At 32.2% G+C, this 13,929-nt stretch overlaps 1 protein-coding gene across 4 annotated transcripts in view; it reads left to right on the top strand.

The window, feature by feature from the left end:
* Window positions 1-13,929, top strand: part of LOC140434503 (very long chain fatty acid elongase AAEL008004-like) — a 187,071-nt gene that overhangs the window by 120,664 nt on the left and 52,478 nt on the right. For all 4 annotated transcript variants that reach the window (XM_072522815.1, XM_072522814.1, XM_072522817.1 and 1 more), the window contains exon 3: window positions 13,343-13,533. In XM_072522815.1, the coding sequence (XP_072378916.1) occupies window positions 13,343-13,533 (191 nt within the window). The remainder of the gene's footprint in view (window positions 1-13,342; window positions 13,534-13,929) is intronic.

The raw sequence follows: 13,929 nt of genomic DNA, 5'->3' as shown, positions 1-13,929 counted from the left end.
ACAATGGAATGGATACGACGTATTTGATGTCATAAAATTTGCTTTTTAAATGTAATCAAACATTTTATGTAATACATTATATGTAACACAATACAATACTGATAAAAATGTCCTTTTTTTATATTCATGTTCTAACTTGCATTTGAATTGTTTAAAGTTGTGTAAACGACGTTTTTTTTTGTTCAAAAACTACGTTAAATTATAAAAATGTAAAATACAATAGAACTGTTAAAATGTTTTAATTGTCGTTTTATTTAAACGAAGAACCTACTAGAATATTTCAAAATAAATTACATCAACTCATTATATTAAGTAACTTGGCGATGACGAATTAATTAATTAAATACCAAGCCTATGTTGTCGCCACTGATAATACGCGAGAGAAAAATGTTATTTAACTTGTAGTGGAGCAGTAATACTGGTCATTAATAAAAAAAACTTATTGTAGGTGAAACTATATTGGTAATGCCATATATTTTCAATATTTTTTTAACCACGAGTACTTAAAAAATCTAAAAAAATGCAGAAATAATAATTAATTAGCCAAAAACCAAACGTAAAATTACAAAAACTAGTGGCATTAATTCATTTAGTTATGTCTAATCGTTAGCGTGGAGAGAGGTCGAAATTATGAAGGTTGTATGATGCAACTCATATTAGAACGAAAGGTCTTTAGAATGCTTGATGAAATTTGGGAAAAAGGCTTCTGAAGAGATTTATAAGAGATATAAATGTTCGTAATTATTGAAATATAAATTTTATGCATTTGATATAATAGTTGGCATAACATGCTATTAAAGTGATGAAGCTGTCATATTTTTAAACTCAAACCTCACGTATTCTGTATATCTTGTCTTCTTGAACAGAACAATGAGTATATTCAAAAAATCCATGAAACCAAGGATAACACTAGTTTGACCAAATTTATACCAATAATGTGTGCCCAATATAATAATAGTTTCCCTTTCCTCACATGAGAATCTTATGCATTCATGAAGATAACTGTAACGCATTATTAATAAATACTATAATAACTTTCAAAAGAGTTAAAGCCAATGTAAATGATAGTAAGAACTTTAAATTTAGCAAAAAAAGGTAGATATATCTCGAGATTTGATATTAAAGAAAACACCTGGCAATAGTTAGCTCTACAAAAGGAAGAAAGGGACATGTTGCTGTCTAGAGAAGTTAAGAAACCGTTAGTTGAAAGAACTAAGTTTAATGTGATCTTTTTGCGTGACAGATTTTGGTATTTTCAATATTTCTGAGGTGCGTTCCTGGGACGACTTTATTGCTTATTAGTATTCAGGAGAAAACTACTCGACAAAAACATTAATCCGTTGCATCTCAGTTACCAGCACTCTTAATATATTGTAGGGAAAAGTTATGAACCACTTGGGTTGGAACAGCAAGCTGGACGATCTTGTATCGACCACATCTACACTTTAGCGCAACTAAATGAAACAAGAATGCCCAGGCATAGACCAACTCATCTATTATTTGTGGATTTGACGAATGTTTATGATAAAATACCCCTATGTAGATTATGACAAGTACTGGAAAGCTGATCTATTAATATTACACTTGTAAAAGCAATACAAAGATTCTACAACAATCTTCGATCAAAAATAAAGATTAACAACCAGTTCTCCGAGAGTTTTAGGGTAAATAAGGGACTAAGACAAGGCTGCAGTCTATATCCAGCACTCCTCAAAGTCTCTCTGAATGAGGCACTGAAGAAATGGAGATCATGTTCTGGATTGGGTATAGCTACCATTAAAAGACTCCTATACACGCTTCATTTCGCGGCCGATCAAGTAGTCATCACACAGGACCAGGAAGATCTGCAATTCATGGCAAAGCGATTAATACAGGAACGCGAGTGTTTGGTACTAAATGTTAACTCGACAAAAACGAAATACAGGTGCATAGGAGGAGCTGAAAACGATGAACTAAACTTGAAACATGGAAATATAATTTCGTCATATATATCCGAATATATCTTTTTGCGGGCAAAGATAGAAAGAGAACGCACCTAAATAGAAATCGAAGAACGGATCACAAAAGGGAAAAAATAATAGACGCATTAAACTCACTACTTTGGTCAAAAACTATCTCTAAACAGAAAAAGATACAGCTATATAACAACATTTTTAAAAGCGTTGTACTTTATGGGTGCGAAACCTTGCAACTCACTAAGAGAACGAAACAGAATCTCATGGAAATGGATTTTTGGCGCAGATTAGCAGGCATATCGAGAATGATGCACGTAGCAAATGAAAGAATAAGATAAATCATGGAGAGATTTACCACCATCACAGAAGAAATGGAGCAAAAACAGTTTATTTTGTACAAAGAATGACATATCATCGCCTACCGAAGAGAATATTGGATTGGCAGCCATCTGAGTGGAAAAAAACGAGAAAGACCGAAAACAACATGGCTTAATGGAGTTAAGTTAATGGAGGCTTAATGGAGTTAATTGGCCAAAAGGCAATATTAGAGAGAGAGAGAGAGAGAGAGAGATCTACGACCAGGAGACTGGGTTGATAGACGTAAATGGAGACTGGGAGACGTAAACTCGGAGTAAACCGGACATTATATATAAACATTAATCCCAATAGATGATAATGGAACTCAGCATCATCGATATAATGTCGAGCTATACAGTAAATACAACGAAATAGCTGAAGCCAAAGATGTAGCTACTACAATAAAAATTAGACACCTACAGAAAAGATAGATTGCGAGACGTAAACCAAGGTTGAGATGGACGGATAGTGTGGATAAGAATGCCAGGAAAATCGGTGTGACAAATTGTCACCAAGCTGTAAAAATAGAACCAAATGGAGAAATAGGCTTAGGAAGGTCTAGGTACAACTAGCGCCGCAGCAACAATGATGGTCTAGTCTCTGCATTATATGTCATGGTAGTTCTTGTAGCTGTCTTTTATATTCTGGATTTCGTTTCAATACTTATGTTTATGTTTCGCCATATTAAATCGTTTAGATATCCTGGATAATTAAATAAATAAAAATAAAAGTGATAATTCAATGTTTAAATATTTTCCCCATTTTTTTGTTACTAATTACTCCATTTAGGTACTTCAAGCTACTTACATCTCAGAACTCTTTGATGTTTGTGTCATGCATGTGTTTTAAAGGTGTATATCATGTTAAATGATTCTGCTGTTCAGTTAATGTATAAATTCGAATATAACATAATTTCAAATATAAATGGGAATGTCCTATGTCCGAAGTTTTCGATCGACGATGTGACATAATTCGAAGTCGTGGAGTAAATGATTTATTGGTCACTTCAAAATAAAGTGCACTCTTCTTCTTCTTCTTTTTATATAGACATGACTCTGTCTGTTTACAATGTGCCTACAGTAAGTTGTCGTTCAATCGTTTTCGTTGTCTTCCTACTGATCGTCTTCCTATTGGGGAACCGTCTCTTGCTGTCTTTATTACTCTATTTGCTGTCATTCGGTTTGTATTTGCTTATAGAGGCGTGAACACGGCTTATATGATCGTTACATTCTACTTTTCTATTTCTTACCCAGTTCTTGATGTTCTCCACCTTGCATCTACGTCGTATATCTGTACTTCTAGTTCTGTCTCATAGTGTCTTACCATTAATTTTTCATCTCTGCTGTTTCTAACGTCCTTTTACGTCCTCTCTGTGTCAGGCCTTGTTTCTGCCGCGCATGTCATTATTGGTTTGATGGCTTTTTTGTAAATTCTGCCTTTCGTTTCTTTCCGGATATTTTTATTTCTCCATATTGTTTCATTCAGGCAGCCTGCGGCTCTGTTTGCTCTGTTCACTTGATCTTCCACTTCAGTTTAGAACTTTCCGTAGCTAGATAATGTGATGTCTAGATATTTAAACTCCATCACTTGTTCTATTATCTGACCTACCAGCTCCAGTTTACATCTTAGTAAATTTGCTGTTGTGACCATCCATTTTGTCTTTTTTGGGGAAATTAACATATTAAATTTTCGGGCGGTTATATTAAATTGGTGCAGCATACGTTGTAAATCAACTTTGAAAGAGTAGCATTGCGTCGTCTGCATAGCAGATTATTAAGTTATTTTTCTCCCATTTGGTATCCTTTTTTAGTTCTTTCATAATCAGGTTGAACAATAGAGGACTCAGTGTCTGTCAGAGGACTGTCTTATCCCATTGCCAGCTTCGATAGGGTCAGTTAGTTATTCTTCTTTTACTTTTAAGTAAAGTTTAAGTACACTCTTAAAGTACTTTATTGGAGTAAATATTCTGATAGACTACGAACTCACAAGCGTTCAATCCCAATTTATAAGTTTACAAACAGAACTGCAATTCATAAAAAAATGGCCATTGCCTTGCATCTTATAACTTGTACCTCTGTACCTAGATGCTTACACAAATATAATTTTAGCTCGAATTCTACCAGAAGGTAAATAATGTCATCAATAAATTATACTATATATGTATGTAACAAATATATAGGTATATAGGACATTAAAATTAATGTGAGATTACAAATTAAGGGTTTAATTTGTGACGAATACAAGAAGGTTCAATTACGTCTGCATAGTCGTTGGGTGGATTTGTTCTTCCACCTTTTATCTTAATCTTTATAAACATAACTTCATTTATGTTTGCCATTGAGATTTCATTGCCTTAAATTGTATTTCACGTCGTATTATGTGTCAAAATTCATAGTTTGTTTAATCCAAAATATTTGCAAAAAGTAGCTTCTCCCTATTGTCCATTTTATAACCATCAACTTCTCGCACGGTTTTTTATTTTTTATATAATAATATTTTAAAAAATATGGACTTGTATTCCTAATCGTACATTCTACTAGAATAATATTTAATGTTTGTACTACAATAAAATTTCTCGGTCAAAGAAACGACAATAGAAATGCGTAAATCAACACACAAAAAAACAATTTCAAGAATAACTTTCTATATAATAAGTACCACTGAAAGTAAAATTACGTTCATTAAATCCCTAATGTACTTTTAATACTGGATAATAATCATCAAACCTTCCAGTCCCCAAAATTTTCTCGGTAAAAGAAATATTGATATATTTTATGCAATTGCACGAAATTTATTTGCCAAAAGATTATAGTTTTGTAGAACAGGAAAAAAAAACTAAATATACTAACATCGAAAAAACAGAAATTGTTAACGCACAGAAAGAAATGTTGAAATGGTATATAGAGGAAAGATTCCCAAAAGTGTTTCGGGCAATCATATATAGTTCCGTGTAAGGGTTATAGGGGTTCCGAGATTTAGGACAAAGACGTAATGAAAAACCCAGGCAACTGAGACATTTTTGAATACTTCTATCGTAGATGTATTATTTTAATTAATTTGGCATATTTTGCACAATTATTATTTTAAATTCATGTAGAATGTCCAAATTTGATACCGGGCGACGGGGATATCTAGATATTTTTACAATATCTACAAATTCCTCAGGTCGACTCAGGGTTGATAAAATGAGTATCTTGGGTAAAATCATAGGCGGTTGAAGAGAAGCACTGGCCCTATTACGTTTCTTGTATACCGTACGGCCAAATTTACGTTAGTTGCAAATTCCTTATTATTATCTAATCTTGTTAATTCATGACAATACTAATTGGGTCAGTAGTACTTGAAAGAAAAGTCATGTCTGTCAAATTATGTATGTGAAATCTCATCCACTTTCGTCAAGATTTTGTCAAAATTCGTGTGAAGATGTGAGAAATCAACAATTTTAGCAAGGTTATTTCAACTAAGTTACGAGCTTACGATTTTTTTCTCGGGACAACCAATTCCTATACCCAATACGGCTGTTATAATAACGCGAAAAAAATTTGTTTTTCACATTAACTATTAAACTTTGTTTCATTTTGAAGATAATACAATATCTAAGTCTTAATTAATAAAAAATAATTGTCTTTGATTAACAAATATATCCTTTATTTTCCTATTTATTATTTACATTCCCATTGTTCATGTTTTTTGTGATCAAATTAAAAACAAATAATTTAGTTAGTCGGGTCGTCGAAAATCCTTAGGTCGTTGCGATAAAGCATATACGTAAAGACCGCATTAAGTCTTAAATTAATTACAGCTCTATATGAGCTCTGTTACGACTAATTGTTAAAGCCGTCCTCTTCATCGATTGGGTCCTAGTAAATACGTGAATATCGTCGAATACTACTTAAGCGAGAATAAACATAAAAATTATTTATATAACGGTAATTGAGTGTTTTTCTCTTAGATCGTTCTAGATTACTCAGAAACGGTCTCAATTCTACTTAGAACAAACCACAAATGCATACATTTTTTTGTATAAAGCAGTCTAGAGATTGCCCCTAGTAAACAATATGAAAAGGAATATGTTGTTTATATCTGAGCTCGAAATAATGTGCTTATCGTGCTTAGACTACTTCCTTCTATACTATTACTTTTATTCATATGAGCTCAACTATAGTATTTTTCATATAAAAATGCGTGCACGTCATTCAAGATTTACGTCAGAACCCCACAGCGTTGCCAAAACATCAGAATAGTTAGTAAGTGAGGAATTTTTAAAATGTCAACTATTTGTCAAACTATTATATAAAAGTAAATAGACTTAGTTTTAAGACTACTGCAACAAAATTATATATTCTAAATTTTAAACTTACCTCTACTTAGAGAATTAATAGTAAAAACGTCCAGCCATTATTTCTTGTTCAAAATAATCTATCTTATATAAAAGCTTATCAGCTTTCTACAAACTATTTAGTTGTTTTGGCATAGCACAATCGCAATACACAACAATAATTAGTTTTTAAAGCTATTAATCTGAATTTAATATGTATTTATAAATACAATTTATTAACATATAATATATTATGATCAAATTGTGTAAGAAATCAAAACAAACTAAATTCTTACTCTAAAAAAGCGGCAACACTTTAAACAATTTTGCCACACGCTGAACTGTCAAAAAATTTGAAGTATTTCCATATCAGTTGCGTACAATTGTCTTATATATTTAATTAAAATTATTATTTTGTGGAATATTAGACTTGGAGTTATTTCATAAAATTTATATTATTAATAATAACAAATGTTTTTGGTTATTTAATCAATATAATTCTAAAATTCCCAATATAATGATGAAATTTCGTCAGGTAGTCTCCAATTATTAGAAAATAAATAACAAAAATGACACCGATAAAGTCATGTAGTCGGAGTGGAAAATAATATATGAAATACGTGTCAACAATACATAAATTAATTGTAAATGTAGAAGATACGAATCGTGAGACTGAGATTAATGATTATGAGTAAATTAGTAAGTAATTTGAATTAAGTGTTAATAAAGTCTTTACTCATTGTTGTTACAGTAATGTTTATAGCTAACCTTCATTAGTGGGGTCGGCACTTAAAGAAGTCGAAGTTATATTATCGATTTGTTTTGTTTCGATAGCTTTCTTTTTCTTTTTGCACCGTATCCTTTCGAAGGTTGACTATCCAAATGGCAATTGTAGTTTTGGAAACTGCTGCACGAAAGATTTCTGTGGATGAGCGGTCAAACCATCTCCTCAGGTCTTTCAGCCACGAGTTCTGGCGGCTTCCAACTGATCTCTTGCACTGAACTTTACTTTCCAATATTATTTGAAGTAATTCATATTTTTCACCTTTCAACATATGACCGAAGTACGCCGAAGTACCTCACCGTTGGTAGCTTTTTGTACACATGAAATTCTCAGCATCCGTATATATATATATATATATATATATATATATATATATATATATATATATATATATATATATATATATATATACATCTCAAAGGCATCTATGCTTTCTTCTGTTTCAGAGTGGTTAGATTAGGTCAGACATTCTCTAACTTCCACAGCCATATAGCAAAACAGAAAACGTAACATCTGATCATTCGGTTTCTGAGCTCTAGACTAAGGTCTGATCTTATATTATTCTTGATAGGATCTCTTTTCTTGGATTACACTGGCTGTTGATATTTGCTCCCAAATATTTTATGGAAGCTACCTGTTCTATTATTTGTCCCTTGGCATAAAAATTTGCGCTCGTTGGTATCTTTGAAAATACTAGAATTTTAGTTTTGGTTTGGTTTTAGTTTTCAACGTTAAGATGTAAACCGAACATTTCGGTATGACGAACTACCGCATTTATTATATTTTGTAGTTACATAGTCTCTGCTGGTTCCGTTAATCTTGATTGCATCTTGGGCCTCGTCTAATCCTTCTCTGAATATAGATTTCGAATACAGATTAAATAATAGCGGTGATAAGACGCAACCTTGTCGCACTCCTGGATATATATATATATATATATATATATATATATATATATATATATATATATATATATATATATTAAAAAATAGCAGATGTGGAAGTTTGTTTTTGTTTTAATGTTAAAAAATCTCTTTCTCCATAAGTTTATTTTGGTTTCTTAGTAAATACAATGTTTTTGCCGCAAACCTTCATCATAGACTACCAACTCCACCAAACAGATCTTAAAACGCGAAAACCTTTCCGATAAATAGAGATGCCTCAGGCCTACTACATCAGCTAAAACAATTTCATTCATAAATAAATGTAACTCATAACCAGATTATAATCTACAAATCACCATACTAATGAAATGCATAAAAGACGGCAAAAGCAGTAGTAATCGGTTTATATACAATATTATAATCGGTTGGTAAACACGTCAGTCTAGCGGTCAGTTCCTCTCTGAAATTCCTGCACGTATTACGAAGACCTAATAAAACGGAATAAAATGAAATCTGCTCGCCCAGTGCGGAATTGTTTTACAATTTAAATTCTACACCAAGCAGCAGACTATTTAAGTAGGTGTTTGTACTGGTGAAATGTTGAAAGAGAAATGATAGGTTTGAACACAGAGGCGCCACCTACCCACATTTCTCTATATATAAAATAAAATATGTATTTGCTCTGTACAGGTCTTGAAGGCCTTGGGTATAAATATATATTAGAATATGTTTACAAAACAAATAACATCATCGATAAATGGGAGCTGGGAAAAAATTAAAAACAGCATTGAGTAGGCAGCCAGCCATCGAAGCTTAGAAAACGTCATAATCAAATAGTTAAGAAAAAAATAACCATGGTTTAGAAAAGAAGTCAAAGAGAAATGTAAAGAAAAACGAGAGGCCTACCTGAAGTATAACACATCAAATACTCCAGAATAATTCAGAGAAGCCTATAGAAGAATAAGAAATGAAACAAAGGAACTGGTAAGAAGAACAAAGAATGGAAAGCGACTTATACAGTGTACAAAAACAAATATGAAGATTTATTTTATGGAGATTAACAGAAAGAAATTGCAGAATTAAAGGAAAATAATAACATACCAGTAAACGAATTGGGAAGATACGTAACGGCACTATTTAAAGGAGAAATAAACACGAAATAGACACCAATGGACTGAAGATTGAGATAGCCATATAATCGCTAAAAAAAAAGTCACCGTGACAAGAGGAAATAACTAATAAGCTCCTGAAATATAGAGGAGAAAGTATAACCCTACAGATGAGAACAATTGATAGCATAGGATAATGATACATAAGGATACCCAAGGAGGCAAAGAAGACCCCAACAACTATGGGGGTATAAATCTACCGATCACCATACACAAGCTTACTATAAAGGTCTTATCAAACAGAATCAATAAATTGATTAACATTCTCAGATGACCAACATGGGATCAGATCAGGAAGATCGTGCGTATTAGAAGAGAAAGAATACCTCTTCATCTGCCGTTCCCATAATCCAAGTTTCAGCATAGGTAACAGTATGATTCAAAATTCGTAGTGTGAACGAAGACAGTCTTTTAGACAGAAAAGGGAGGCATTGATGATATTTAGCGCATAATATTCCGCTCTCTATAAAATGAATTAAATGTAAAAATTCGTTTCTGGAGGAGAGATACATTTTCATTCATATATATATATATATATATATATATATATATATATATATATATATATATATATATATATGTAATTCATATATAATATTCAACCTTGTAAGTATTTTGTCTTTTTTAGCTCTTGATAATAATTGTAAACACAATTGAAAGCTCGAGAATAAAAAAATAGTTAACCAATAGCCCTTTTATTGACTCCAACCCATCCAAAACAGTTATATATATATATATATATATATATATATATATATATATATATATATATATATTTAATAAAAGGAATCTTTTTAAAATAAATTTAAATCGGTTTTTAATATGTTTAGATATTACACAGACTAAATGGTTTCAAAATAGCTTAATGAATATAAATTTTCCTTTATACATAGAATCCCTGTTGCCCAATTAATTTATTTTTGTTTGTCTAGGTTAAATTTTTATCGTCTAAACAAAACACTTATTTTTTTTTTGAAAAAATATGTTTAAAAAGTACAAAATCATAAAACACTTATTTTCTAAATAGTGAACGTAGTTCAAGAAAAGTTTGGATATGTTGTTCCAGCCACATTTTACTATCTTGTTCCATAACTTGCCTTATGATTATTTTATTTTAATTATGGTGGTTATATAGTGGGTAAGTGTGTCTGGGCATAAAAGGGTGGTAGAGAACGAAGTGGCGGAGTCCTCGTAATCAGAAAATTCAAAACAGATATTATCCAGGATTATAACAATAGTTAATTATAGTGATATATCTAGAAGGGTTGTAAGGTTTTGCAATAACTCTTTCCGCTCAGAGTAATGCAGCGGACTAGAGCACCATAGACCTTGATGGTCAACCTGTGCAGACTTAATGAAGCCCTTGTCTAAGAATAAAGAAATATATAGCAATAAGCTGTATTCCTGTCAATTAGTAAGTAGTATTTTTTGAATTTTGAATGAATACATCTTTTTTAGGAATGTCCTTGACCATCAAGATGATCGTTTTTTTTTATAAAATTTTGTAAATGCTAAGTAAGTACGTTTCACGTATAGACCCCATTCTTCATATTCTTTAAATAACCTTTTAGTCATAAATTCTAGGTCATCTTTGTCCTGGGATATAACCACTTGATCTTGATCATCAGCGAAGTGAAGTATTCTCCTCATTTAATTGTACGTTTATTCCCGAGAATCTTCATACTTTCCAAGGGCTTCGTTTAGATATATTTTAAACAGAACCAGAAAAAGATAACATCCCTGCCGCAATCCTTTAGTTACAAGTAATTCTTTCGATAGGGTATTTCCTACGTGAATGTTTAGTGTGGTTTGTTTGTACAGTTGCTTTATTTACTGCTGCAATAAATACGAAAAACGAATGAACAACAATTCTCATAGAGTTTGTTCTAGTAAGTTTGCTATAGTCAAACTCTAGAGTTTGCCTAGTAATTCTTGATGTCAGACAATACCCAAAAGCTTAGTTGACATTCATAAAACCGGTATCACGCAGTTATTTTTTATGGAATTTTTATTGTATCTTGATTATATTGTTGTTTTTATGAATTATATTGTTGTTTTGATATTTAATATTCAGTATGCTTTCAAGAACTCTCTGGGGTATTTTTTACATGACAAGTAGCAATCGGTCGATATGAATCTGGTTTTAGAGTCATTATGATCTTTGCTATCAATCAATTGTTGGGTATTGTGTTAATTTATTATTCCTGTTCGAGTCAATTCTTATTTTATTGTGGTTAGCCATTTTTCGATATGAAACGCATTTGCTTACTGTTTATATTTATAGATGTTACAATCGTAGTAAGTCTGGTAAAAACAAGAACTTTTCCAAATTTTCTCTTTTGAAATTGCTTTTTGTTTTTGTTTTAGCTGATTTTTTTTTGTTTTCAAAATTACATCGCCATTTTTGATTTTTGTAGTCTGGTTAACTCTCCAATGAAAATTCATTTCTAACTTTTTCTCTCTCTCCAATGACGCTACAGCCCAAGTCGAGCCTTGATCTCTTCCAAATTATGCCTCCAACTTTGCCGGGCCCTCGCCGATCTTCTCCAGGTTCTCACGTCTAGCAAATTTTGCGCGTCCGCTGTCGCTTCATCCTCCCACCTTTCCCGTGGCCTTCCTTTTTACTGCATTTTACTATCTAGGGCACTTTTTGGCAATCTTTAGGTCTCCATTCTCACTACATGATTAGCCCATCGAAGTCTCTGCAGTTTAACGAATCTGTGATCGGTGCCTCGGTTTGAGCAGTTGGTAGAGTTCATGGTTGTACCTAGATCTCCTTACTCTGTTTTCGTTAATAGGTCCAAATATCTTCCTTAAGACTTTTCTTTCGAAGACTTCCAGCTTTCGTTTTGTGTCTTCTGTCATTATACATGTCTCGCATCCGTAATATACTATTGGTCTGATTATAGTTTTGTAGACCCTGATTTTCGATCTCCGGTATGTTTTTTGAGCGGAAAACATGGGCGAGTGAAAAGTAAGCTTTGTTTGAAAGCTAACTGTAATTACCGCAAATGTACTAAAACTAAGGCCGTTATACTGTGTCCTTTTACTATATATAACACTAGCTATACATGCTTTTATACTAATTACTTCTAAACACCACTAAAAAGAACAAAAAGTTTTTGTCCTTGTGACATTTCTTTATTGCATTCCAGTGGTGTCCAGGAAATAGATTGCCTTAAAATTTACATGACCATGGAGTCTCTGCTACGTATAAAGGAGAATCAAAGATAATCCTTAGCACTTAATTGTTAAATATCTCCATAAAATGTATATTACTAGCTTTATCATACCTTCAGAGTTAACTAGCAGAATTCTTAGATTTGGTTATAATTAATTTAATATTATTCCTGCAATAATTGTTGAAGGCTGGCTCAACGATAAGCCTTACTGCATTTTATTTGGTCGAGTAGATCAGGCTTACCAAGTAAGTTTTTCTAGGATAAGAGATAGTCCAGTCGTACTTCTTGTACCAATTTGTAGATATTATATAGTCTATATACAAATCCAATCCCCTGTGATATGGGGTAATCTCTAGCCATTGGTGGTTAATATTTAGAATTGTAATCATCTTGGAGAATCTGATTCCTAGTGATTTAAAGTATTTCAAATCTCTTACTTATAATTTCAGATATTAACAACCAGCTGAAATCTAGAGAGAGTCAAAATTTGGCTGTCTCTACTTTAACACCGCGTAGCTCGATTTTGATATAAAAGAAATAATATCTTTCAAGCTTTTGATTAGGTTAAAGTTCATTCTTAAACATTGGAGAATGTATTTGCATTGATATGTTAACCTACCAAACTTGTATAATATAATTTGTTAGATATTTAAATCCAATAAATTTCTATTAAGTTCTTTTTCTTTGTTACAGATCCTAGGGTGGAAGGATGGTGGATGATGGATAGTCCAATACCAACTCTATTTATATGTATGTTCTACGCAGTTTTTTCCAAAGTGATAGGTCCTAAATTAATGGAAAATAAGAAACCATTTGACCTTAGGGACGTTTTAATAGTATACAATTTTCTACAAACATTATTTAGTATTTGGTTAATGTATGAAGTAAGTACAATTTAGGTATATTCTTTTATTTACATAAACAATTATTCCAATATTTCCCCCTATGTGTATTGTTAATACTAATATATGATGATGAACATAGGCCCCCATCAGCTGTCTCCACTGCTTCAGTTCGCGAGCACTGGAAATAAATTGGTATTTTATCATAAATAAACCTGCAAAGTGTGATGTTTCAATCAATTTAAAAGTATTCGCATCGTCAAGTCAAGTCATGTCAAGTCCGTACGACTTATACATTACTTATTGAGCCTACAGTGTCCAGTCAGTAGTCATACTATTAACATGACAGTCTTTCGATTGTGGGTCAGTAAGTCGGCTGTGAACTTGGATGAACCTCCCTTAACGAACTCCTTAGCCTGTCTCCACTTACCGACCTAT

This window comes from Diabrotica undecimpunctata, chromosome 2 (genome assembly GCF_040954645.1).
Source record: "Diabrotica undecimpunctata isolate CICGRU chromosome 2, icDiaUnde3, whole genome shotgun sequence".
Taxonomy (NCBI): domain Eukaryota; kingdom Metazoa; phylum Arthropoda; class Insecta; order Coleoptera; family Chrysomelidae; genus Diabrotica; species Diabrotica undecimpunctata.
This window is presented reverse-complemented; position numbering and strand designations above follow the sequence as displayed.